Source organism: Myxocyprinus asiaticus, chromosome 22, assembly GCF_019703515.2.
Source record: "Myxocyprinus asiaticus isolate MX2 ecotype Aquarium Trade chromosome 22, UBuf_Myxa_2, whole genome shotgun sequence".
In the NCBI taxonomy this organism is placed as follows: Eukaryota; Metazoa; Chordata; class Actinopteri; order Cypriniformes; family Catostomidae; genus Myxocyprinus; species Myxocyprinus asiaticus.
The window spans coordinates 34,209,221-34,236,111 of NC_059365.1; the positions used below are offsets into that span (position 1 = coordinate 34,209,221).

The 26,891-nt window shown below is 38.7% G+C and overlaps 1 protein-coding gene across 1 annotated transcript in view; it reads left to right on the forward strand.

Annotated features, from left to right (window-relative positions):
* LOC127413114 (catenin alpha-1) overlaps positions 1 to 26,891 on the forward strand; it is a 138,448-nt gene that overhangs the window by 13,498 nt on the left and 98,059 nt on the right. The window contains exons 5-7 of the mRNA XM_051649983.1: positions 9,637 to 9,756; positions 10,695 to 10,964; positions 21,300 to 21,503. Of these exons, the coding sequence (XP_051505943.1) occupies positions 9,637 to 9,756; positions 10,695 to 10,964; positions 21,300 to 21,503 (594 nt within the window). The remainder of the gene's footprint in view (positions 1 to 9,636; positions 9,757 to 10,694; positions 10,965 to 21,299; positions 21,504 to 26,891) is intronic.

The window sequence follows — 26,891 nt, forward strand, 5'->3', positions numbered from 1 at the left end:
TTTGAGTTTGTGGAACTTGTGACGTTGCAAGAATCTGCATATGCAACGCCTATTTTTCTGTCATTGCACCCTTGACCCTGCCCACTGGTTCTCAGTTAGTCACACAGTTGAAGTAGAGAGAGATGGGGCCTGTCATGGGAGATTCATCCTAAGTGGATATACACAGGACACCTTCATGTTTCTGTCTGGATTTCAATGTTTTTGTACATAAACGTGCACAGACATCTTTGACCACTTGATACATACTTTTAAAAGACATGGTGTCAAGTTACAATTCAGAAGAGAAGCTCTCATTCAGCTGAGCATCATGAACATCATGGATGCGTTCTTTCGCCCATCTGCGCTATTTTTAGTTGTTGGTGTATGAAAACATGATATTGGAAACTGGATGTGGATGTGGCTTCAGCGTATTTTAGAGTGGATTATATGTTCGGCTCATATCATACCAGTCGTAATACGATTCAAGCTTTGCATAGGAACTGTTATTGTGAAATGGGGCAGTTAAAACATTTGGACGCGATTGCAAAAAACGTGAGTAAACTGTTTCGTTCATGAATATTTCATATGTCATGATTGTATGATAGTTTATGCCGCTAAAATCCTGCTTACGCCAGGTGCATCTGTTGACACGAAGCAACGGCTTGAGGCTGTCTACACCGGGCGCGTCGACTCAAACTTTCTAAACCATTTGTGTTGTTGGCAGTAGTAGCGCCACCGTGTGCAGCGCAAAATGGAATGGGACATCTTTTTACTATTGGTGCAACACGATGCGCTGCAACGGACGCTTCCATGGTAGACAGCATAATTTATTATATTGAGTACTATAGCTTTTGACGCAACGTGACACTTACCTCCGGTGTAGACAGGGTGTGTGTGTGTGTAAACAGTTGTGCTTGGGATGAACAGTTTAATATATTTGGATGCAATGTGTTGGATGTGTGTTGTGTAAACATTAACATTTTGTTTTATGATGTTATTGAGCTGGTTCATTCTCTTCCGATTGAGTTTCAAAAATGGCTGTATTCAAGGGGCTGCACTGTTAGCCAATCAGAACAGTGGGTGTTTACGTTGAAGTTTAAAGGAGGTGCCTAGGCCAAAACAGAGCGTTTCAGACAGAGGGCCAAAAACATGGTGGAAAATATTATAATTTATTACAGTTTTTTATAATTATGACTGTTTTAATGCAAAAAAAAAAAAAAAAAGACCTTTACTAACATTATCAGTGGACCTCAGGGAAGATAATAAAACTATAAAAATAGAAATACTGCTCTATAAAGGGTGTTCACACTTGAGTCCTCTTAAAAAGTACCTGACTAAATAGAGAAAAAAATACAGTGAAACATAGTGGAAAAAACCCCCACATCGTCTTCACAGTGTATCTGTTCACTGTGTACTTGTTTTTATCGACTTTGTGATAGTCTAAGCCCACTTTTCATCATTATTTTTTGGAACCCAATAAGTTTATATTTTTGTATAATATTAACAACAGCAAATATTATTATTATGATAAAACAGTACCATATTTATGTAATTTCCTTAACCTGCATGTGGCAATGCTATGCTGGCCTTTATTTTGGCAGAAGCTTTGATTTTGGCAGTACACTGAAGGAAGACATGAGGGAAGAGAAATGCTCTTGTCCACACTTCTGTCCACAAAAACCCAGTTGTTATGAGGTTACTTTAGATTTAGATAGTAACTTTTAGCGGCCAAGCATATTTAGATTCAGTAATTGCACATTTTCGTAATTCCAGAGTGCTGTATATATAAACGTGTAAATATATAACGCGTTCAGCTCATTAGCCTCATACTTGCTTTGAGTGTGTATTATACAGAGAACAGAGCTGCACAGATACAGTAAGCACAGCGAGTGCAGACTTTAATTTTTTAATTACACTACTGGTCAAAAGTTTTGAAACCGTTGACTGAAATGTTTCTCATGATCTTAAATCTTTTGATCTGAAGGCGTATGCTAAAATGTTTGAAATTAGTTTTGTAGACAAAAATATAATTGTTCCACCATATTAATTTCATTATAAAACTAAAATTTAATAAAAAAAAAAAAAGGTTTTGAAATTGATGACTTGGAACAAATAATAAAGAAAAGCAGCCAATAAGTGCCCAACATAGATGGGAACTCCTTCAATACAGTTTAAAAAGCATCCCAGGGTGATACCTCAAGAAGTTGGTTGAGAAAATATCAAGAGTACATTTCTGCAGAATCTAGGCAAAGGGTGACTACTTTGAAGATGCTAAAATATAACACAGTTTTGATAGTCGCAACGTAATTCCCATAGTTCCATTTATGTTATTCCATAGTTTTGATGACTTCACTATTATTCTAAAATGTGAAGAGAGAGGGAAAAAAAAAAAAAATATATATATATATATATATATATATATATATATATATATATATATATATATATATATATATATATATATATATATATACGCACACACAGTATTGCCAAAAGTATTCACTCACCCATCCAAATAATTGAATTCAGTTTTTCCAATCACTTCCATGACCACAGGTGTATAAAATGAAGCACCTAGGCATGCAGACTGCTTCTACAAACATTTGTGAAAGAATGGGCCACTCTCAGGAGCTCAGTGAATTCCAGCGTGGTACTGTGATAGGATGCCACCTGTGCAACAAGTCCAGTTGTGAAATTTCCTCGCTACTAAATATTCCACAGTCAACTGTCAGTGGTATTATAACAAAGTGGAAGCGATTGGGAATGACAGCAACTCGCCACGTAAAATGACAGAGCGGGGTCAGCGGATGCTGAGGCGCATAGTGCGCAGAGGTTGCCAACTCAATCGCTACAGACCTCCAAAGTTCATGTGGCCTTCAGATTAGCTCAAGAACAGTGCGTAGAGAGCTTCATGGAATGGGTTTCCATGGCCGAGCAGCTGCATCCAAGCCATACATCACCAAGTGCAATGCAAAGCGTCGGATGCAGTGGTGTAAAGCACGCCGCCACTGGACTCTAGAGCAGTGGAGACGCGTTCTCTGGAGTGACGAATCACGCTTCTCCATCTGGCAATTTGATGGACGAGTCTGGGTTTGGCGGTTGCCAGGAGAACGGTACTCGTCTGACTGCATTGTGCCAACTGTGAAATTTGGTGGAGGGGGGATTATGGTGTGGGGTTGTTTTTCAGGAGCTGGGCTTGGCCCCTTAGTTCCAGTGAAAGGAACTCTGAATGCTTCAGCATACCAAGAGATTTTGGACAATTCCATGCTCCCAACTTTGTGGGAACAGTTTGGGGATGGCCCCTTCCTGTTCCAACATGACTGCGCACCAGTGCACAAAGCAAGGTCCATAAAGACATGGATGAGCGAGTTTGGTGTGGAAGAACTTGACTGGCCTGCACAGAGTCCTGACCTCAACCCGATAGAGCACCTTTGGGATGAATTAGAGCGAAGACTGCGAGCCAGGCCTTCTCGTCCAACATCAGTGTCTGACCTCACAAATGCGCTTCTGGAAGAATGGTCAAAAATTCCCATAAACACACTCCTAAACCTTGTGGAAAGCCTTCCCAGAAGAGTTGAAGCTGTTATAGCTGCAAAGGGTGGGCCGACGTCATATTAAACCCTATGGATTAAGAATGGGATGTCACTTAAGTTCATATGCGTCTAAAGGCAGATGAGCGAATACTTTTGGCAATATAGTGTGTGTGTGTGTGTGTGTGTGTGTGTGTGTGTGTATATATATATATATAATATAAATTTAAGTGTTTCAGAACTTTTGACCGGTAGTGTAGATCGCAGCCTTTCCAGTCTGATAATCGCACCACGTCGTCATGATTTATTAAGGTTGTAGTTTTCACATAAATGGAAAAGGGATGTCGCTCGTTATGGACATGAAAGCAGCACTTGCATGATGAGGCAAAATTATCCAAAATGCATTGAGATCTGCAAACTTTGACCTCTGAGACATCGGTATGAAGTCTATCAAGGCAGCATAATGAACTGAATACTAAACCACAAAATGCTGCATTTTAAGTACTACATAGTACTTCAGTCAGTGCTGCGTAACCGAGCGTCACCCTCTAGCGGCTGTGTGGTGCTCGCGCTGAGCACTGCAGCAATACGAGATGATCCAGTTTTTATCATATTACATTTACATTTAGTCAATTAGCAGATGCTTTTTAGCAATTTGTCTTGCAAAGTTCAACAACATCTGCAGTGTTGTACTGCCAAGTTTTCAAGGTTGCTGGAGTAATGTAGGCGCTAGCGCAGAAGAAAGACTTTTTTTTTTTTTTTTTTTTTTGTAAGTGCAAGTTCAGTAGTAAGTGCAATTAGTGTGGATTTGGTTATGTGCTCGCGGAACATATGGGTTTTCAACTGGTTTTTGAATGTTGAGATGGTATCAGCAGATTGTGTGAAGTTTGGAAGCTCATTCAACCACGGAGGAGCAGAGAAAGTGAGCGATCATGAAATAGACTTTGATGGGACCACTTTTGCAGTTTGAATAATACAATTCAAATTGCAAAGTTAGTCAACATGATCTCTTTCCAAATGTTGGCTATAGATGCAGCAAGCTTGAAACATGTCACAGATCAAAGAAATAGTCAGCGATCGATCAGAATCATCATGGTAAAAGATTGAGCGATGAATGTTTGTGATTCTCCCATTGATATACATATGATTTGATATGAAGTGCCCATAACTGTCACATCCTTAACACTTTATTATGGGTGTTTAAAGTAAAGAAGGGAAACATTTCTCATCATACTTAATTGACCTCTAAAATGGTACTGATTTGACAGCGCTGAAACGCAGTGACCTCATTAATGTGGCTCTATTTAAAAAAGAAGCATTATGACAAAATGAGTGTATAAGAGAGACCCCTCTTTTCCTACCATGAAATATGGCTGGTTGAAAACGTTGTTTTAGAAATGGTGCACACCTTATGGGAGGTGGATAATTTCAAAAATTCCATCATAGCACTACTAATTCCAGTGTTTCCCCTAAATGCATTTCGCAGCAGCGCTGCACCACTGCTGAATTGAGCACCGCTGTTGGGATTTCACATGGTTAATTTAATATTCTTGACTCAACATTGCTTGCCAGCCCTAGTCAGCTGCGCCATTTCTACACTGCACTTACTCTGTGATGTCACCGCATAACACATGTCAAACTCGCTTCAGTTCAAGTGGTCTGCAAGCTCAATTCTGAAACGTAGGATGGCAGGGGATTGCAGTGTTTCACTGAACAATCAGTTAGTGCTTTCCTCGTGAATATTAATGAGACTTCCCCTTTCATCTGTATGTTTTGGAGCGCATTTTGCAAGCTTACAAATCGTAATGAAAAAGCTCTACATGGGTCAATTATCAACACAGCTTAATCATGAATAAAGCAGCACGAGGGCAGAGCAGGTGCTGTAATTCATGGACTGGTCTCAACCAAACAGACTATTTTAAATGCGCTTGTGAAGCAGTAAGATGCACTGCGGGGATTGCGAAACCCCTGTAAATGCAGTATAGAATTGTCTGTTGCAATACTCTTATGTCTCTGTGGTGAAACTAGTTTAAAACAAAAAGCCCCCACATTCTAAATGGCACTGTCAAAGAAAACAGGAGAAAACATACGAAGGCTTTTCAATTCACAGATCACAATGCTTACGAAACTTTACCATGCATTTACTATAGTAACAAAGGCCGAAACATACTTCAGGTACGCGAACGCAGACGCGAGTGCTTGGCCAATGCATGGTCTACGCGTGGTCCCGTTGTATATACTTTATGTGCGCTCTTGAGGTTACAAACCTCACACCACAAGGGGACGATAGAGTTTTTTTTTTTTTTAAGGTGCCACGAAACCGAATCACGAAAATTTGACTTTGTGGTCTGGTGTTTTATGAAGTCAAAAATCCATCCCAACATGTCCAAAATGACTGGATATCCATAGCTAGTGGTGGCATCTCCACTGCAGACGCCTTTCCATTTATTCCTGGCTCTGACAAATCGGTCCCGTAGTTGTTTCCATTTTCTCTTTACAGTGTCGTTATCAGAATTCAGGGAAGCTGCGATTTCTTGCCGGGCATTTTAAATGTTTCACTGTTTTATTAGAATGGAGAGGGGACGAGGGATCGTTAATATGTTTGTATAATCTAACTTGTTCGGCAAGACTCCTCAAATTGCTTGTCCGCCATGATGTTTGTTGACCGAAAACAGAAACTTGAGAGCACATCTGTCGCTCTGGACAGCGCTGCTGTTGTGAGTTATTTGTTCTTGCTTTACACTTTGTGCAGCATGTAGGCCTGAATTTCATATTTGATTTGTTTGCATTTGGTCAAAAGGTTGGTACACACTAGATTACAGCCAACACCTATTTCTGAAAGCAACAAGCTATTGAATCACAGATTGTGTACTCGATGCGGTGTAGAGAGGTCTTGTCACGTTTGTGCACAAAATTAATTCACAGTGTTGGCAGGCCTTTGAAATCACTGCTCCCATTTGACAGATTATGTTGTAAATGTATAATACTAAGGTGAGTGGATTATTTTTTCAGTGTTACGGTAGATTTTCATGCCGGTGTTCCTCGGTTGAAGTAAGTTATGATGGACGTTTGTGCAAGTGGGAGCTTTTTTTATTGAATTGTTCTGGGAGCTCAGCTTAAATGATCAAATGAGAATCTTTTTTAAAATACTTGTGACCATGAAACACTTTCTTCTCTGATTTTGACTAATGTACTATTGATTTGACTGCATTTGTTGAAATAATGAGAATAAACATTGTTGAAAGGGAAATAATGGTAAATTGCTCTCTTTGGCATTTATATTTTTACTGTTTTCATTTTACATTCGTGTTTGAAGGATGTGCACCCATTACAATTGAACATGGGTTGGAACTTTTCTAGATCACTGGTTAAACTGCACTAATCTTTTCTCGGCACAGTAATTTCATATTGATACACACCTGCTTTTCAATTGTACTGCTGTACTACTATATTTCAAGCACTCTGTAATTTGGTCACAGGCAGCCGCAGATCACAGTGAGATTTCTCCTTTTGTTAAGTTGTCCCTCTTTGATATATGTGCTTCAGATAGCTCTTATGTGTTGGAGCATTGTTGGAAAACATGTCATAATATTTATTCAGTTTTTAAAGAAAAGTGTAAATGAGAGCAGTGGCCTTGCAATTAGTGCCCATGCTCTAGATATGTTTAGCCTTGGTGCTGCTCATATGGGAAACGCGAGGTTTTCTGATCCCATTCTTCCTCTATTAACTCAATGAAAAGTGGAAATGGCCCAAAATATTCAGCAAGCTTTTATTAATATGTCCCCTAGAAAGGGGCCATAGACCAAGTCTAAGATTTATGCCAAATCAACCTACACAATGCCTGCAGTATAAACTTACAAATTATCATTTAAATGTCACATAAACCATTGCCTTATAATGGATTTCAATGAGACATTAAGATTAATGATTGTTTTTTTTTTTAATTTTAATTTTTTTTTTTTTTTTTAAGGTGCACTCAGTAATGTTTTGCATTGGCTGACATATCCATTGTCTTAGACTTATACTAACAACTGGGGGCACTGATGCATCATCATGCAAAAGCAAACATTTTCAGTTACTGATATAATTGTAGAAAATGTGCTATTGTTAGTAGCCAAGATAAAATGAATTACCAAGTGATAATTACCTAGATAAAATGATGTCAGCACAGCTCAGTGCATAATAAATGAGTATTTATTAGGCTACTGATATGACTGGATTCATCATCTCATGTCAATATCCGTGATTTTAAACATATTTTCAAAAGTATTATTGATTGAAAGGGCCTGAAATTCGAAGTGGGATTGCGGTTGTTGCGTGCAATTTTGATAATTCCTGCATGTTCCACGTTCATAAATCGGGCAATTCCCACACACATTTATTCACTTTAACATGTAGTTTAGAAATAGTAAACAAATCCATGCAGATGAACAAATTAAATCAATAATTTTCCATGTATAGTTTTTCTGTAGTTTTTTTAAATTTTTTTATTATACTATAATTCCAGCATTGAGGCAAGTAAATCCATGCGTTCTCTCTCATGCTCCTTTCCTCAACTCATTGGATGCTAATGAGCAAAAGAAGCGTGTGGTTGCATATTTGCTGAACTTAAACATGTATAAACCTGTTAGTCTAAATCTACAGGCAAATGATGGTATACCGCATCTCTGCAAGTGAGCAACTAAGGCTTTACAATTTAAATAAAAACAAAACCGCAATATGGTCTTGTGCGATTGGTAAACCTCAAAGGGCTGCAATTTAATTCAATTAATAGTCTGCTCTTGCTGCTCACTTCAAAGTTTATGAGAGCTGTTCTATCCTTCTCTCTATTGTATGTTATTACATTATGTGCCTTTTTACAGTGTTTTCAGAGCAGTTCTGTGTTCCATAACTCAGAGATGTGCTTTGAGTTCAGTAATTCCAAATATGTTTGCCCACTAAAAGTTAATATACAATACAAATAATACACCCCATGGTACAGAGTATTCGTGGACAGAGGATGAGATGGTAAAATGAGGAGCACATTATACAGCTGTTGTAAATGTGAACTCTGCTACACAAACTCTTCATTCAGATGTCGCCAAAATAATAGCTCAACGGTTTAGAATTCAATGCCCCATGCAATATTTTAATTCACATAGTGGCCAATGCGGTGGTTTGCATTTATATTATGCGTTGGTGTGTCTGCATTGTTCTGCAAGTACACCAACAAGTGCTAGTATATTGAGAATTACTTTCTTAAATAATTATAGGTTACATTTAATAAATAAACAGTTGATGCAATTTGTGGTTTCAAAAGAGTTTCTTAAATTATTGTAGCATTATAAACGAGTTCATCAAAGTATAAACATGTTGAGACAAAGATACTTATTTATTAAACATGTTGTCTTCCATGCAGAGAGAAAATGAAATGGGCGTTTGAGGTATGATTGCTCTTGAATCACTTGAATAATAAATAAACGTATATATTTCTTGTATCTTCATAAAACATAAACAGAATATAAAAACAGATGTTCCTGGTTAAAACAATGATCCTGAGTCCAACTGCAATGTGATACGATGCATAGATCTTAAAATAATCTTGAAGAAAAAGCGACGCTACCTCAGATAACGTTGACGCGTCGACGCAACACGTTGTAACATTTTTGGAAAGGTGCACGTCAGGCTATGGTGTAGGCTATGCCATAACCATAGTAACTATGCATAGCCTGTGCTGTAGGTTCAACGCAGAAGTATAAATCGGCCTTAAAATGCTGCCTAACATCTCCTTTTGAGTTTCAAGTCATACAAGTTTGTAACAACATGATGATGAAAAATGACAATTTACATTTTTGTTAAACCTAAAGGTAACAACATTATAAATGTAAGTCAGCACATGATTGCATCACGTCTAGTTGATAAATTATGGAAGAGAGAGGTCACAATGTAGGCTATATACTTCAAAAATTAATTCCATCTAAAGAACTAGTGGTATTGATAAATTGATAAAACTAGCCCCCTGTGACGTTTTGGTTAGAGAGTTGTACAATTTTGGATGTTTTAGTATTAACTAGAACACTATGGATTTCAGGCCCTGATTGATTTGTGGTAAAACCTTTTTAATGAGTGCACTATGCTTAACTTACAGGTGGAGGAGAACCTGGTGAAGGTGCGTAATGCTGGCACTGAGCAAGACCTGGGCATCCAGTACAAAGCTCTGAAGCCGGAAGTTGACAAACTAAACATGATGGCAGCCAAGAGGCAGCAGGTATAGTGCAGCCACTCCTCATCGTACCTCTTTACCGGAAGAGAAGTAATATCATTTTGGTCTGTACCGACATGAAATAGCATTACATCTTCCACCCACATGTGCAGCAAAGAACTCTGTACCTCTGGGCTGCATTTCCCAAAAGCATTGCAAGCTTAAGCTGATCATAGAGACCATTTGCGCCAATGGTTTCTACGATCTACTTAGTCTTACGATGCTTTTGGGAAATGCAGCCCTGGTTGGTTTGATACGTTTAAGCGTGAACAGTCTTCTTAATACTGGTCGGGGAGGGAAATACAAGAATGGGTTGGAGCAGCATGAGTGACAAAATCCATTAAAATGATTTAAAAATTGGGTCTTATAGATTTTTTGGGCTTATCAGGTTAAGCAGTGATCAACAGTGATGGATTCGGGATGAATTTTCCAGGTGAACTCACTCAATAATGGGATGAACATTGTTTCGCTATTGAAAGTGATTATAGTATCTTGACAATGCTAATTATTTCTCAGTTCAAGTATATAGTGGAGCTGTTCATTTGATATTTATTCAGCGTGATTTCCCCTGTCATGCTATGCTGGGCTCTTCTAAGTTTATAATTTCTCAAATCAGTCGGCAGACGTTGTGGCCTTACTTCCAAGATGCAACTTGCCACCTATTACATTTTTTTCCTTCAGCTTTCTCTATTCTCTATGGAATAAGATACAACTCCTCAATGGCAGTCAGTTTTACTCTGAGGACTAGTTTTGTGTGGACACCACATGGCCTGTTTGAAGCTATATTGCAGATTGCCAGGCTGTGCTTTAATGATCTGATTATGAGCATGTTCAGACCCTTAAGGGAAAAAGGCATTGCTCTATCAAAGTGCTTCAATGTCCTTATTATGACAGGCCTGTAACCTCACCCCTGAACCCTCCCTCTTTCCCTCTTCATATGACAGGAGCTCAAGGACGTCCATCACAAAGACCAAATGGCAGCGGCCCGTGGCGTCCTGCAGAGGAATGTTCCAATGCTGTACACAGCCTCGCATGCCTGCCTGCAGCATCCAGACGTGGCCGCATACAAGGCCAACCGCGACCTCATTTACAAGCAGCTGCAGCACGCAGTCTCTGGCATATCTAATGCAGCCCAGGCTACCAGTAGTGAGGACTCCAGTTTCTCCCACCCTGCAGGTGGAGGAGAGCTGGCCTACGCCCTTAACAACTTTGATGTAAGCAGTGTTTCCTACAGCATTTTGTTTTTGTCTAACTGCATGCTAAACAATAACCAATGCTATGAGTTGTCTAAATGATTCAGTCCATGAATCAGACTTATTCTTTTCAGATTGATTGACATTAATTCGTTGGGACTGATTCATAAAAAACAAAACATTTCAATTGATTATATATTGTCAATTTATTTCGGCGCACACCAATTTTTTGTCATTTTTGGAACAAAAATTTGCGCATTGATGCTGTAGATTCAGCAGCTCCGCTCCTGAATAGTGGTACAGGATACTCTGTGCAATTTCTTGGGCCGTCGTTGGATGTCACATTTTGGATCAGTTTCTCTAATCCAGACCAAAATAGCAAACTAATGAGTGTTGTCAATGGAGAATTGTCATTCAGCATCAAGACCAAGACTAAACTGAGAAACTGATTGAAGGGAACGTTCTCTGAGCATTGTGCAGTTTTGGGCAGTACACTGATTTGATTGTGCCAGACCTCATACTGCAACATACATTGAAGTGCCTTTCTCAAGGGCACAATGGACATAGAATAGAATTGTGACATCATTAAGATTTCACTCTGTGGAAAGCTTTTTGATAGTTGCCATAAATACTTCTGTAAAGTTGACATGTTTGCTCTATGCCCATTAGCCCTATCTTGATTATTAATAATCGTGTGATCGTGGTTATTTTAACTAATCACGGTTATTTAAGATAACCGCAATTATTATGCGCTTTAATTTCCAATCACATTTTACTGTCCAAATATGGGAATGAATGCCGCATTTTAGTGTCTCATTCAGTTGAACTCGGACCGTCTCAGTGAGCCACACGACGGACTGCACTGAGTGCAGCTTCTGAAGAGTGTGTGAAGATTAACCGCTTCTGAAGCAGACATGATGCAAGCGCCATCTGTGGAGGTTCACACCAAACTTCCACGAGGATAAAATATAAACTAGGATTTTAGTGAATGCAAAGTGCTCCAGTTTTACTTTCATTTAACGATTGTGTAATGACACATTATTTCTCGTTGTGGGTTCATACACGCAGTGACAGAGGAGCCCTGTGTCATGCCTGCTTATTCTATTTCTAAGGAGAAACACAAACTCAAAGGTGTCTTCATGTGAAATAAGGGCTTGTGGGTTTAATCGGATAGCCTTAAAGTATAGTGTGAAAGTAAATAATTTTGGATAGCATTATTTTACTATTGCATACTTGTACTATAATATTATATAATAATATATATTGGTTGGCTGGGTTCCAACAACAACTGTGGAAAAGCAAAAGGGATTTGAAAAAAGTTGATCAAAAAGAGAACAAATATTTTAAGTCTTTTAAAATACTACATAATCCAAAAAAAGCCAAATTTGTGTATTTTAAACTGAATTTTGCAAATTCATTTATAATGAATATCATGCAGCTTTTGTGACCTCATAAATTCAGAGGCAAGATGGAATATTTTTACTTTTAACAATTAATTTGTCACACAGGAGTACCAAATATTTAAAATGAGCGAGTGAAGGCAAAAATGTTATCACAAATGGTGAAAAAACAGGTACAGATATACGCTTTGCCTTATACATTCAAATAAATTTGTACCTAAAATCTTTTGGAAAAAACAAAAAATTAAAAACATTTAATTTCTCATCATTTACTCATCTTCATGCCATCCCAGATGTGTATGACTTTCTTTTTTCTGCTAAACACATGAAGATTTTTTTTAGAAGAGTATCTCAGCTCTGTAGGTCAATGCAAGTGAATGGTGACCAGAACTCCAAAAGCTCCAAAAAGGAGATAAAGCCAGCATTGAAGTAATCCATAACCACTCCAGTGGTTTAAAAAGCACCTATTATGGTTTTTAAATGTGCCTAATTTTGTTTTAAAGGTCTCATACAATAGGTTTACATGCATCCAAGGTCAAAAAACACTTTAATTTGCTCATAATTTAAATTGCAGCATTGCCTTTTTTTTTCTTCCCCAGTTTCAAAAACGACTCGTACAATAATCTGTTCTAAAGGATTCATTCTAAACTCCTCCTTTCAGAGAGCCTACTCTGCTCTGATTGGTCAGATGTCCCAGTCTGTTGTGATTGGTCTACCGCTTAGTTTAGTGTTTGAGGGCGGGACAAAGCGGTTCGCGAGCAGCCAATGAAGAGCAGAGGTGGGTTTTTTTTGTTACCAAATTACGTAGGTTAGTACAGGAAGTAAGTCTGGAATTACTAACGACTCGTTTCAGGTGTTCAGAATCGGTTCTTTCTTTTGGGAGTCAATAACTCCATTTGTTGTGCACTTTGATTTTTGAAACTTTGCAGACTTTTTTACATTCACAACAGCTATATAACACACTACATGAAAGGTAATATTTGAAAAAACATAATAGGTGCTCTTTAATCAATGTCTTCTGAAGTGATCCAGTTGGTTTTGGGTGAGAACAGACCAAAATATAACTCCTTTATCACTGTACATCTTGCCATTTCAGTCTCTAGGCACGATCATGATTTCAAGTTCGATTACACTTCCTAGTGCTTGACGTATCTGCTGAGCTCTTGATGGCACTGTAGGAAGTGTGATCGAGCGTGAAATCATGATTGCCAAGGAGACCGCTATAAAGATGTACAGTGGAAAAGAAGTTATGTTTTGGTCTGTTCTCACACAAAACCAACTGGATCTCTTCAAAAGACATGGTGTAAACCACTGGAGTTGTATGAATTACTTGTATGGACTTTATCTCCTTTTTGGAGCTTTTGGACTTCTGGTCACCATTCACTTGAATTGTATGGACCTACAGAGCTGAGATACACTTCTAAAAAATCTTCGTATGTTTAGCAGAAGAAAGCACGTCATACACATCTGGGATGGCATGAAGATGAGTAAATGATGAGAGAATTTTAATTTTTTGGTGAACTAACCCTTTAATGTATATAAATGTTTCAGTGCGTCAACTACCCTTTACAGTGAGGGGGTCAGTAGTCACATTTAACGGATTGATCCAGCACTGGGAATGAGAAATGTTGTGCAGAAAAAAAAAATCATGGAAAAGGTTGCATTGAAGCATTATAAATTATGCAGTCCCTAGTAGACCTTGGGCATGGCTTAAGGATTTGAAAAGCCTCAACAACTGTAAAAGCTGAATCATTAATTCAAAATCATGGTATTAACCCTCGTAACCTGTGTTCAAATACTGGTAACAGCAAATGTTAGGTAATTCATACACCAATTAAAAATGTAGGTATAGCCAGCAATGTTTGCTACTGAATTTATCATCTTGCAGAATGGTCAGGCTCTGGGTAAAATACAAAGCTTAATTAAAACGTTTTTAGAAATGTTTGAGAATTGAGTTTTTGTTGCTAGTGATGTAGATGAACATGTTGTCAATGAGATTGAACTCCCATCTGAACAGCAGGAAGTTAATCGCCCTCTGAAACTGATCCACACAAGCAGCATTTTACCAACAAAGAGCGCAAGAGCAACAACTTGTTGACAAAGCCGGTGTGTGATTGAACTCTGTCGAGGAGACGATAATCCAGGATTGAATCAGATTAAATTTGTATGTCCAAACAAAGCCAAGTTACTGACCTCAGAGTCTTTCACAAGTTTAAATGTCTACTGCAGAGTTGAGCCAGGCCACTACTGTGACAGTTCTGCTCAAACACCAAAAGCTTATGGGAAATAGTCCATAGGGTTTACTGTATAAGGAACCATTATTTCCTGATTTTCTTAGCCAAAAATGAAATTCTGTCATGTTGTTTCAAAACTTGAATAAGAATCTTTAGTGGAGATGCAATGAAAGTGAGTGGTGATTTAGGCTGTTATTCTGCCTCGCATCTCCTTTTGTTCCATTTGAAATAAGAGTCATACAGGTTTGAGCAACATGAGGGTGAGTAAATGACAGAATTTCCACTTTTGTATGAACTATCACTTATAAGAATTAAGACCAGAGCTTCTAAATTTAATTTGAGGTTAAGTTTAGCAAGTGGTCATTAGCTATCCTTCATTTATTTTGCATTTTGAACTCAGTCTCTTACCGGAATAGGATGCAAACCATTACTCTTGCTGTTTTTGGTCTGTTGCACTCTCACCATTTTAAGCAATCAGTTAGTGAAATTATATATTCAAATTATATGCATGAACTGAAATGCTGCCATAGAGATCTTATAAAAGAAAAAAGAAAAAAAAGTTGACGTTACTGCACCAGCTGTGTTGTTTTGCACAGGGTGTCCAGACATGTTCATTTTGAATGTGCTGTGTCTTGCAAAGGCATCATTAACTTAGAGGTTTTTGGTACTTCGTAATAGTACGTACCTGATGAACATATCCTCTGGCTGTCTTAAAAATCTTTGCTGATACTCAGTCCAATTTGTTTGAATCTGTAGATTTAGCTTTGACTGAACCAGGTACCTTTAATGAGTGCTTGGAGTATGTTTAGACTGCACTTCACTTATCAAAACATGATGAGCAAAATATACTATATTTATTAGCTTGGAAATGGATGCTTTTGTCATTAAATACTGATGAGACACAAGGCTTGTAGAGATTAGCACAGCACTTTATTTAATCTTTAACGGTCCTAATTAGAGCCTGTCTATTAGTCCAGCTCATATCAACACCGCTCTGTTTAATGTGGATGTAGCAAAAAAATTGCATCCAAGCCAAAATGGCTCTAAATTATATACAACTCTGGAAAAAATTAAGAGACCACTGCAAAATTATCAGTTTTTTTGGATTTACTATTTATAGTTACTGTTGAAGTCAGAAGTTTACATACACTTAGGTTGAAGTCATAACTCATTTTCTAACCACTCCACAGATTTCATATTAGCAAACTATAGTTTTGTCAAGTCATTTAAGACATCTACTTTGTGCATGACATGAGTAGGGGAACATTTTCAGAGCAGAAGGAAGCAAGTTTTCTTCCAGGATAACCTTGTAAGTGGTTTGATTCATGCATTCTTCACAAAGATGAATCTACCCAATTCCAGCCTTAATGAAGCACCCCCAGATCATCACCGATCCTCCAAAAAATTTCACAGTGGGTGCGAGACACTGTGGCTTGTAGGCCTCTCCAGATCTCCGTCTAACCATTAGATGACAGGTGTTGGGCAAAGCTGAAAATTGGACTCATCAGAGAAGATGACCTTATTCCAGTCCTCTACGGTCCAATCCTAATGGTCGTTTGCAAACCTCAACCTGTCTCTTCTTTGCTTCTCATTGATGAATGAAGCTTTTTTCTAGCTTTGCACGACTTCAGCCCTGCCCTAGGAGCCTGTTTCGAACTTTCCTCACCGTGCACTGCACCCCAGCTGCTGTTTGCCATTCTTTTTGTAGGTTATTTAATGTCATCCTATGGTTGAGTGACATTCGAATGAGTTGGCGGTCATCCCGGTCAGTGGAGAGTCGTTTTTGCCCTCTGCTGTTCTGTACCTTTGTTGTCCCCAGTGTCTGCTGCTTGAACTTGTTCTTATGAACCACTGTCTTTGAAAGTTTAAGGATGGAAGCAACCTGACACTCACTGTATCCCTCTGCTAGTAAAGGCAGTATTGAACCCTTTTCCTCACTGACAACTTTTATTTTCAACTCTTTTGGCATGGTCAATAGTTATCTTTTGATTCCAATTACCTTTGAGGTACTACTAGCACTATTTTTGCCATCTAGCTGGTCCTATTGCAAGAGGATAGTGATGACCACTGCAGTGGTTTTTATACTTTTCCTTGTTAAATAAGATTTGGTTCAGGTGATCCCTAATCAGTACCTCATTAAGTAGAATGAGGTGTGCTTGTGTTGAAATTCAACAGATACTGGAATGGAATGGCTGCCAAACATGTTGAGATGCTGATTTAAGAAAGATTTGGAGTGGTCTCTTTTTTTTTTTTTTTCCAGAGCTGAATGTAAAACAAAGTCAATTTAGGCAATGAACTTCACATCCGCATATTAAATTTGCAACAAATCAGTCGCCGCAGGTACTTGTCTCCATCTCGATTATCTGTTGAAAGATTTCTCACACAGTGGTGTCAGGAGTGGTGTCACCCTGTTAAAGAGAGCAAGGCAAATCAAATCAAATACGGTCACTCTGTTCTTTCGCCATTAATGTTTCCTTTTTTGAAAGGTGAGTTTTCATCCTCAATCTCAGGGGCCAATTAATTATTGAAGTAATGGGTTATTGCAGTCTTTTGGGTTTTTTTTTTTGTTTTTTTTGGTCACCTTTATTTTTCCAAACTGTCTCTTGGGTTGTCTGGCTCTGAGCTCAACAACTCCTTTAGAAAGATCTGATCTTCAAATTCTGCTCTGTCTCTGGGGCTCGCATGCTCTGTTACATGACAAGGCTTTTGTTTTCTGTCTTGTCTCTTTTGCTTTCTCACTCTTGGGATGAAACCCGCCCAGCTTTATTCATCTTCACACTTGACTGCGAATACATCTGGAAGTTTATAGAATAATGCAGAATTCATTAGTCATCAACAGAGCTGTAGGTGTAGTAGCATGAGTTAGTCTCTCTCTGTTCTCACTCTTTCACTCCCCTCCACCCATCTCTCGTTCCCCTTTCCCTTCTACATGCTGCAATTATCCCCCTTCACTAAACAACAATGAACTCTTCTGCAGCCCAGAATGCATTGGTTGTTTTGTTTGTCGACTGACTAATCAACTGTTTCTTTCCCCTTTTGTTTTATGCTCCAGGTCTGAATCACAGCATCAAGCCTCATTGTAGTTTGCTGTTCTCTTGTCCTTTCCTTTAAGCTTAAAACCATTAGGAAGTGATAATTGAATCATGTGAAGCCAGACTGCAGGATGCACCGCAAGTGTGTTGGGGGAACTAACTTTTAAAGCTGGCAACAAAATTAATTTTATAGATTTCTTTTTATCATTGCGTATGGTTTTCTCCCTTTTTGTTTTATCAGATTGAGTATTTGAGAGGGGCAATAAATCTGAGCTGATTTAAATGAATTAGGAGGTTTCAAAACGATGCATTTGTGGTGACCTGAGGCTAATAATATAACATAATAGTTTATTTTAAGTGAAGCATATGTCCTGATTTTTCTTTTTTCTTTTCCAACCAATCAATACTCGGCACAAACCATGCCAAGATTTCTTGCAGCCCCAGGCAGCCTACAGCTCTATCCTTACCTGCACCTGGTAGAATTATCGGTACCCTAAGACCTCCATTATATTGATTGTGCTGTACTATGTGATTGGCCCAGTTTTTACTCTTAACCTTGCATGCTGCTTTTCAGAAGAATTTTAAAAGTGTATAGAGCTCATCTCACCATATTGATCTACGCACAGCTGAATTATTATTACTATGTCACCTTCTCTAATAATGATATCCAGTGATGATAAAAGCCGTTAGTCTTGTTTTGGATGTTTTTGAATTGGTGAACATGAACTAACCTTACGTAGTTATTGCCTTACATCGCTGAGTTTTTGTTTTGTTTGATTTTTTTGGTCTTCAGTCCTACAAATGCTCTCACTTTTAAGGATAATGTCTTGAGGAAAGGGGGCGATCATACAGTGCACGTTCTTGCATTTTATCAATGCTTATATTTTTTGTTGTTGGTCTTGTGTACTCATACATTTGCATTTAGAGTTAGTCATTTAGCAGATGCTTTTTTCCAAAGCGACTAACAAATGAGGGACATAAGCAATTTGTCATACAAAAGTCAAAAATACTTGCAGTATCACACTGCCAAGTTCCATGAGTACAGGGTACCCACGTGTCCTGGAAAACCTGGAATTTTGCAGTGCAGCTATTGTCATGGAAAATTAGAAACATACTTGCATTTCCTGGAAAATAATTATTTGTCCTGGAAAATATTTAAGTATGATAAAACTGTTTGACTGTGTGGCTAACATGATTTTTGTTACATGTACAAAAACATGGTAATGATCGAGAGGGATATGTGTCAAATACACACTAGTATAGTTTTGTCACTGCTGGTGGCTACACATTGTGAAACAACATCAACGGTTGACTGTCATAAAGCCTTGTCACATACAGTCTCTGCTCATCTGCTGTCATCTCTGATTTGCTCTGACGTAGTAGTGTATGTATTTATACAGTGAAAAATATGATTTTTGAAAATGAGTTCACAACCCAATGTGGTAGCATTGTGATGTGGCCTTTAAACATTTGGATGTGAATTCATTTTCAATAATAAATAAAAAAAATCTGAGTCTGCTAATACTTTGGTTACCACATGAAGGGCCCTATGAGTTCTGCAAGGTGAAAAAGTACAGAAACACTGAATCCAGTCATAAAAATGGCATTCGCTATAAAATGCGTAATGCCTCGGAATTTGACATACTTTGGATGAAAAAAGTTTGAATGCACAAATAATCAAATTAAAATGACGCTATGTGTGATTTATTAAATTGCAAAAGGCTGCGATTTTAATTAAATAAAATATATAATCAGCATATGCTGTGCACTTCAAAATGAATGTAATGAATTCAGAAAAAAATAACCATTCGATAACCACAATATACATTATAACCTCTCGTGTGTTTTTGCTCATATCACACCTTTTGGGCACATAAAATGTCCTGGAAAATTGTGCCTTGAAAAGAGTGGAAACCCTAGAGTAGTATAGAAGCTATTGCAGAAGAGACAGACAATGAAATGTTTGTTCCATTCCGTTGCACTCAATCCACATTTCTTGATCACGAGTGCATCCTATGCGAACGCCCCCACTAACAAAAACAACCTACTGAATAGTCAACAATGAAATATTTTTTGCGCATTTCTGTCAAGTTAAAAAATATGTTTGTTTTAAACGGACTAAACTTTTTAAAGACTCATCTCGAGACCCCTGTATTCTGTTCCATTCTGTTGACACTGTCTTGCTGTTTTTAAATGCAAGGAGGCTTTGGTGTGAATGGCCTCTAAGTCTTTGAGTCAATTTCCCTTGTGGGTAACATAATGAAAATATCACCAAGCATTACCTGGTTATCAGATTTCATGTAACACCTACATTGCCTCCCTGCTCATGCACCCATAATCTGGGATTATGGGATCTATATCGCACTGGATGCGCAAGGGCCTGAGCAACAAAGTCTAAATAACAGGGTGGCATACGTGTGTAGTTTGGCTGATGCTATGTGCAATGTTGTATTTGCACATTGTTTTAGGCGCTCTTGGCACCGATAGGACTTCATCCTCAGCTGTTAATATTGCAAACACTTGTGTATATACTGTGCAGGGCTGAGGCAAACTGGATATGTAACTGCACTATTCTTAGAAGTAGCAGTTTCAGGAGGCCTGACACCTTCACAAAAGAGAGGCGGTCCTTTGCCCAGACAGATGGCATATGTTTAAATGGCAGCAAAAAATTAGTTAGAGAGAGAGGCTTGTTGCCATGCCAACGTGACACGCAAGCAAAGGAGGTCAGATGAGATGAGGCTAATAAACTCCGATTCTAACAACTGAATTGTTGAATATTTCACCGCCTATATGCCATCAGATGTAGGGGCTCGTCATGTTTTTTTGAAGATTGATTCCCTGTGCCGCTGACTGCTGCCCATTTCCTTTTTTTTTTAATTGGAAGTTATCGCTTTTCTGGCACGCCAATGACTCTTCTCATCTGTTTGAATTGCACCCGACACTGACAAGTTTATTCTTCTAAGCGACAAGTGTGTCATCACCGAGCAGAAAGAGCAACTAGGGACATCTTAAATGTCACCCTGGCTCAAATGGGAAGAATAGCAATGGTTTATACGCACAACTGCTACTTAAACGGCTCTGCAATTTAGGGTTATTTGCTTCAACGATGCTCTTGTACTAAATGCAGTGTTTACCAAACAATTCTATGAGGAATTTTGAAAAAACCTCTTAAGATGTACACCTAGCCTGTGATCTGTAGTTAAGATTAATTTTTGTCCGGCTTGTTATATATAATTTTTTTTTGCCCCAGAAGACAGTGCAAATGACTTTTAAAATCAGAATGTATCAGGCAGCATCTTATAAGACATTTTAAGCATGCAAGGACGCTAGTGCAGCCTCTGATTGACCAAGCTCGTTGGCCTCAAATTTCATCAGGGCCCCAGACCATCATCTCAGATCTTGTGAATTATTGATTCCTTCAGTTAATGAATATCACAGCTTGTTCCTCCGTGTTAGGGGAGACAGATTCCAAAATTCTGTCCCACCCCGCTTGTCCCTAGGTGTGCTGCTAATAATGATGACCATTTAAATCTTGTGAAGTTGGACATTTGGTGTGTGAAAGCATAAATCACACTTTTTTTTTCCCTTTTTGCAAAGAAATGCTGAATGGCCTCTATCTGTCTCACTCCCTCTACAGTATATTATTTTCAAATTATTCTCATGCACTATTTTCCTCTCTTCCCCCTACAGAAGCAGATCATCGTGGACCCACTGAGTTTTAGTGAGGAGAGGTTCCGCCCATCTCTGGAGGAGCGACTGGAGAGCATCATAAGTGGTGCCGCCCTCATGGCCGACTCGTCATGCACACGTGATGATCGCCGGGAGCGTATTGTGGCCGAATGCAATTCTGTTCGCCAGGCACTGCAGGATCTTCTCTCTGAGTACATGGGCAATGTAGGTGCACTTCAAATTCAGATTTTCCTTCTCATTTGCTGCTTTTCCCCATCTTCAGACATCAGCCCTTTGGCTTCCTTATCCCTGGGTGACAGCAAGAATCCACCTGCTACCTGAGAGAGATGCACTCCTGCAGGGAGGGAGAAGGGAGTTTAATTTCGGGGACAGTGCACACGTCACGTCCTCTGGATTGAGCTGTATAAAGACCTTCAGTCTGATCACAGTTTGTCCTGTGCTGTCTGGCTTTTGAAGAGAGGGGATCAGTACACGCAAAGCTACCTGCAGTGCTACTGATCTGGGCATTGAATTGTTTGACTGCTGTTGTTTGCAAATAATTCCCTTTGTTTGGTCACCAATACTGGTTTTATTTTTTCCCATCGTCCTTCACATTTCATTTATTTTCTTCTCAGTTTATTATCCTGTAGTCACAAATTAACTGTTTTCCACTGCTAGGCCTGTTGGAAGACTTGAGTAGTTTAAGAAATATCAGTTGAAAGGAGCTGTTTTACACCCCTGGAGCATACAGCTCAATGGGTGATATGATACGCTTGAGGTTCAGTGAGTAAATGAAGAGCATGTGTTTTCTTCATTTAAGCTTGCTGACTTCATTGACAAATTTGGCTGTATGTACTACACACTGAAAGGAAATCGGCCACTTTCTTGGACAAAACTGGTGTGAGGTCTACTACAATTGATAAAAACATTTAATATCATTGTAAGAGTAAGGGAAGCTGTGTTCCTCTTTAATAGCTCTATTAAGTATTTCCAACTACCTCGAAACATATGTCATGATGCAATACATGGCAAAGTATTACATTATTAGAAACATGTTTGCGATCTGTGAGATTTGTTTGTGGGATTACTTTTGTCCAGAACAATGCCTCATAAGGAACCTTTCCACCATCGGCCAAATGGTGTTGAGTAACGGTTCCAGTAGCAATTCCACCTGAGCATGCTTTGGTATGATACAGTTGCAAACCATTCCTGGATTTCTCAACATAATTGGCTAACGCTACTCAGCCATGCTGGTGGAATGGCTTTAGTGACATGGCGATTAACGATTGGTCACTTTTTCGTTCAGTCTATTCCAATCCTGATTCCGCAACACTATGATAGTAAAGAAACTGTAACCACGCCAGCATGACCTAATCGATACGGAATGGTGCGGTTCTGCAACAATAACCATTTGGCTCGATTGTGGAAAAGCGCCTATAAAAGTCTCTATGTCTGCTTTGGGAAATCTTGTTTTCAGAGTTTGTGCTTGTTTGAACCAACCTGTTTCTCCATCTTCATTGACATCTTATTTACAAGTGGAACTGCCTCTGTTTCCAGTGATAGACTCAGCCATTCAAACTTGTTTTGGCAGCAGGGATGCTGCATTCCATTCCATATGTTTGTAGGGAATACAGTGGCAAGAAAAAATATGTGAACCCTTTTGAATGACTTGAATTTATATATAAATTTGTCCTAAAATCTGGTTTGATCATCTAAGTTACAATAATGAAACACAATTTGTTTTAACCATTTACACAAATTATTGTTTTGTTCTTGTACATATAGAATATATCATTCTAACATTCACAGTGTACTTGGGGAAAAAAGTATGTGAACCCCTAGGCTGATGACATCAACAAAAGCTAATTGGAGTCAGGAGTTGGCAAACCTGGCATCTAATTTATGAAATGAGATTGGAGGTGAAGATTAGAGCTTCCTTGACTTATAAAAAGCACTCAAACATTGAGTTTGCTATTCACAAGAAGCATCTGCTAACGTGTTCCATGCCTTGCAAAAAAAAAAAAAGAGATCTCAGAAGACCTACGATGAAGAATTGTTGCTTTGCATAAAGCTGGAAAGGGTTACAAAGTTATCTCGAAGAGCTTAGATATTCATCTGTCCACAGTAAGATAAATTGTCTATACATGGAGACGATTTAATACTGTGGCTACTGTCCTAGAAGTGGCCGTCCAGCCAAGATGACTCAAAGAGCACACCGCAGAACCGTAGAGTGACAGCTAAAGACTTGATGGAACCTTTGGCACTAGTTAACATCTCTGTTCATGAATCTTCTATATGGAAAACATTAAATAGGCATGGTGTCCATGGAAGGAAAGTTGCTGATTTTCAACAAAAACATTGCTGCATGCCTGCAGTTTGCCAAAGACCACCTTGACACTCCACAATGCTACTGGGAAAATGTTTTGTGGACTGATGAAACTGGTGAAATTGTTTGGAAAGAACACGCAGCACTACGTATGGCGTAAAAAGTGCACCGCATACCAACATGTAAACATCATCCCAACGGTGAAGTATGATGGAGGGAGCATCATTATTTGGGGCTGCTTTGCTGCTTCGGGGCCTGGACTGCTTGCTGTCATCGAGGGGAAAGATGAATTTCCAAGTTTATCAAGATATCCTACAGGATAATGTCTGGGTGGCTTTGCGCCAGCTGAAGGACAGCAGGACAATGACCCTAAACATCGAAGCAAATCTAATACACTGGCTTAAAAAAAAAAATAAGAATCCTCCTTTTGGAGTCACCCATTCGGAGCCCAGACCTTAACCCAATAGAGATGCTGTGGAATGACCTTGAGCTGTTCACACCAGACATCCTAAGAATATGGCTGAACTGATCACATTTTATGACCAATTAATGCAGAAAACCAGCTAATTCTAAAGGGTTCACAGTTTTTCTTGCCGCTATAATTTACAAGTCTTTCACTTTGTAGGTATTTGGGAAGACATGTCCCTGAACTTTGGTAAAATATATAATTTTTCAATTTTGCTTAGAGAATATCCTTTATGCAGCCCCCCCCGACCCACCCCAGCGCAAGGAAACATAATTTATTTGTCACATGTAAATAGCAGTGGGCAGCTGACGTGGTGTTGCGCCACAAACAGCTGAAGATGATTTTCGGGGAGGTGATTTCTCACATGTGTCATTGACTATTTATGTCAGCCTTACAAACGTCAGGCAGCAGCAGGTCCTTGGCGCTGTCTGGAAACACGGTGGTGTTCTCGGCAACCTGAGATGATGTGCTCCAGATGGCTCATTTCAGGTTCAGTCTAACTACAAAACAGGATTCTGAGCAAATGCCTCTGTCATTACTGTCCATTTTTATCTTGGTAACGTGAAAGCCTGAAAACGGCTGTCCGATAACATCTAGTGCAGACTTTGGCTTGGATAAGGCATGAGCATTAAATAAGTCAGATTACACATTCTGTTTCCAGTGCTGTTTCAAGTGATCGTCATGAAGTGCGCTCAGGCCTGGAATGGAAAAAGTAATACCAAATTGATTCCAGCAGCGATAGTAATCACTAATATGGAGCTATCTGTGTAATAAGCTGGTCGTATCATCCAACATTTGTGATACTACCATGACTGCATGAGAAATGCTCATATAATTGGACAGGATCTTTAAAGAGGAATGCTGGCTAAAAGAGCCTCATATATATAGAACTTCTTATGCGTTCATATGGCTCTGCCCAGATAAATGACAAACAGCCATATGTCACCAAAGAGACACCCGTCCTTTAGAATACAGATGAGCGCCATCCATGAGACGTACATTTCTGTAATTGCTTTATTGCTCATCCTTGGTGCTGCCAGTTTATTTGAAGCATGGATACATCCTTGCAGCTCTCTGGTCGTTTCAAAACAGGTTTTCTACTTGACTAGGCCTTTGCGCCATGTCTGCCCCTACACAAAAAAGCGCTGCTCCCCAGCCCTGAAGCACAGCTGGCATGACAAGTCTCTGGCTGCTCACTCGCTCAGACAGGAGAAACAGATGGGGGTCATGATATATCCATCCTTCCCGGCTAGCTTGGCTCTTGGGCACAGCCTCCTGCAGCCTCTGCGTAGCACGACACCTGACACAGCACTTCATATCTGACATTATCTTTATACCTTATTTACTTTTCTCTATGTCTGTCTCACCTTTATTGTTATGCTACAGAGAGCCAGGTAAGTGTTAGAAAAAGCAAAGAGATTTAAAGAATATAGGGTGCAAAGACTTTTCTGCTTCAGCAAAGGTCCTAAAAGCATTGTGTAAGGCTGCATGGATGGCTTATAATTATGGAAGTCAGAGTGCCTTGTGGAGAATGAATCAATTATTAGTTATTCCAAAAGAAATGTAAATGACTTTTTAAATTGACCAATAAACACAGATTCCTAGGGATTGAGATTTCCTGATTCTTTTCTGATTCACAAGGTCTTGATTTGATTCAATTCAGAATTCAATGTGATTCCAATTTATTTAGGTGTATTTATGCTAAAATGTCCATTTTGTTTCCATATGAAAGCAGTTTGATATTTCTCAGTACCCATTTTGATTCCACAACCAAATAGTAATTGTTTTAGATAAATGGTCAATAATGTAATTTGTAAGATACAAATAAAGAAAAGTAGTCAAGTAAACATTCAGAAATTGAAAACTGTAATGAAATGTTACTTAAAACTACTTACTGGTCTTAACTGAATGATTATTTTGCATTAATAATTTTTTACACTTCTAAAGTTATCAATCTAAGACCAATGAGTGGTTTTCCTGTTATTGTTTGAATAATATTAACTACAGACAAGACATAGAGTATATTAGGGGACACTTATAATAAATAATAAAGTTTGATATTTTGATACAAATCCGTTATTTTTGTTCCACTGTTTAACTTTTGACATAAATGACTGTTGACATTGATTGAAGACAAAGAAACATTAATTGAAGGATGTGGATCATTAATTGGATTTTTTTTTTTTTTTTTTTTAACCCAGCTTTAATGACTTCTGTGTTTTTAGTTGGCACAACTAGACCTGCATATATATATTGTCTAAATGGTGTAATGTATTTTTTGTAAGGCCTGTTTCCAAAATGCTAACAATCGGTATCTATTGTTTTAATGCATGATTTTTCTTTATGAATTTAAGTTTTGGTTTTTAGCCTAGCTTTGGTAGTGTAGTATTTCAGGATTCACTTAACAAATAAATATATTTCTCCTTCAATCTCACTCACTCTTTTGTGCTCTGCTTAATATAGAAGTGTATTGGGTGCAATAGGCTGGGATTTCGATTTGGCTAAGACAGGTGCTGCTGCTCCTCCCCCACTTTTAGAGTGAATAATGCCTCACATTCAATTTGTGCTCTGGCTCTGTTGTGAAATGAACTCTGAAGTCCCGCAATAATACAGAGATTAAATTGGTGTCCTAAATTCAATTTTTAGCTGTATGATTTGTCTTGGAAAAAAGAAACAGCCTTGTTTGAAGTGGTTGATAGAAGGACATATTGGCAAGACAGCATATGGGCTCTCAGTCACAGCTGAGGCTGTGTGCTATCATAAGCTTATAATTTTATAAAAGCACTTGCATTAATTCTTCGTGTGTATTATTTGAGCTGTA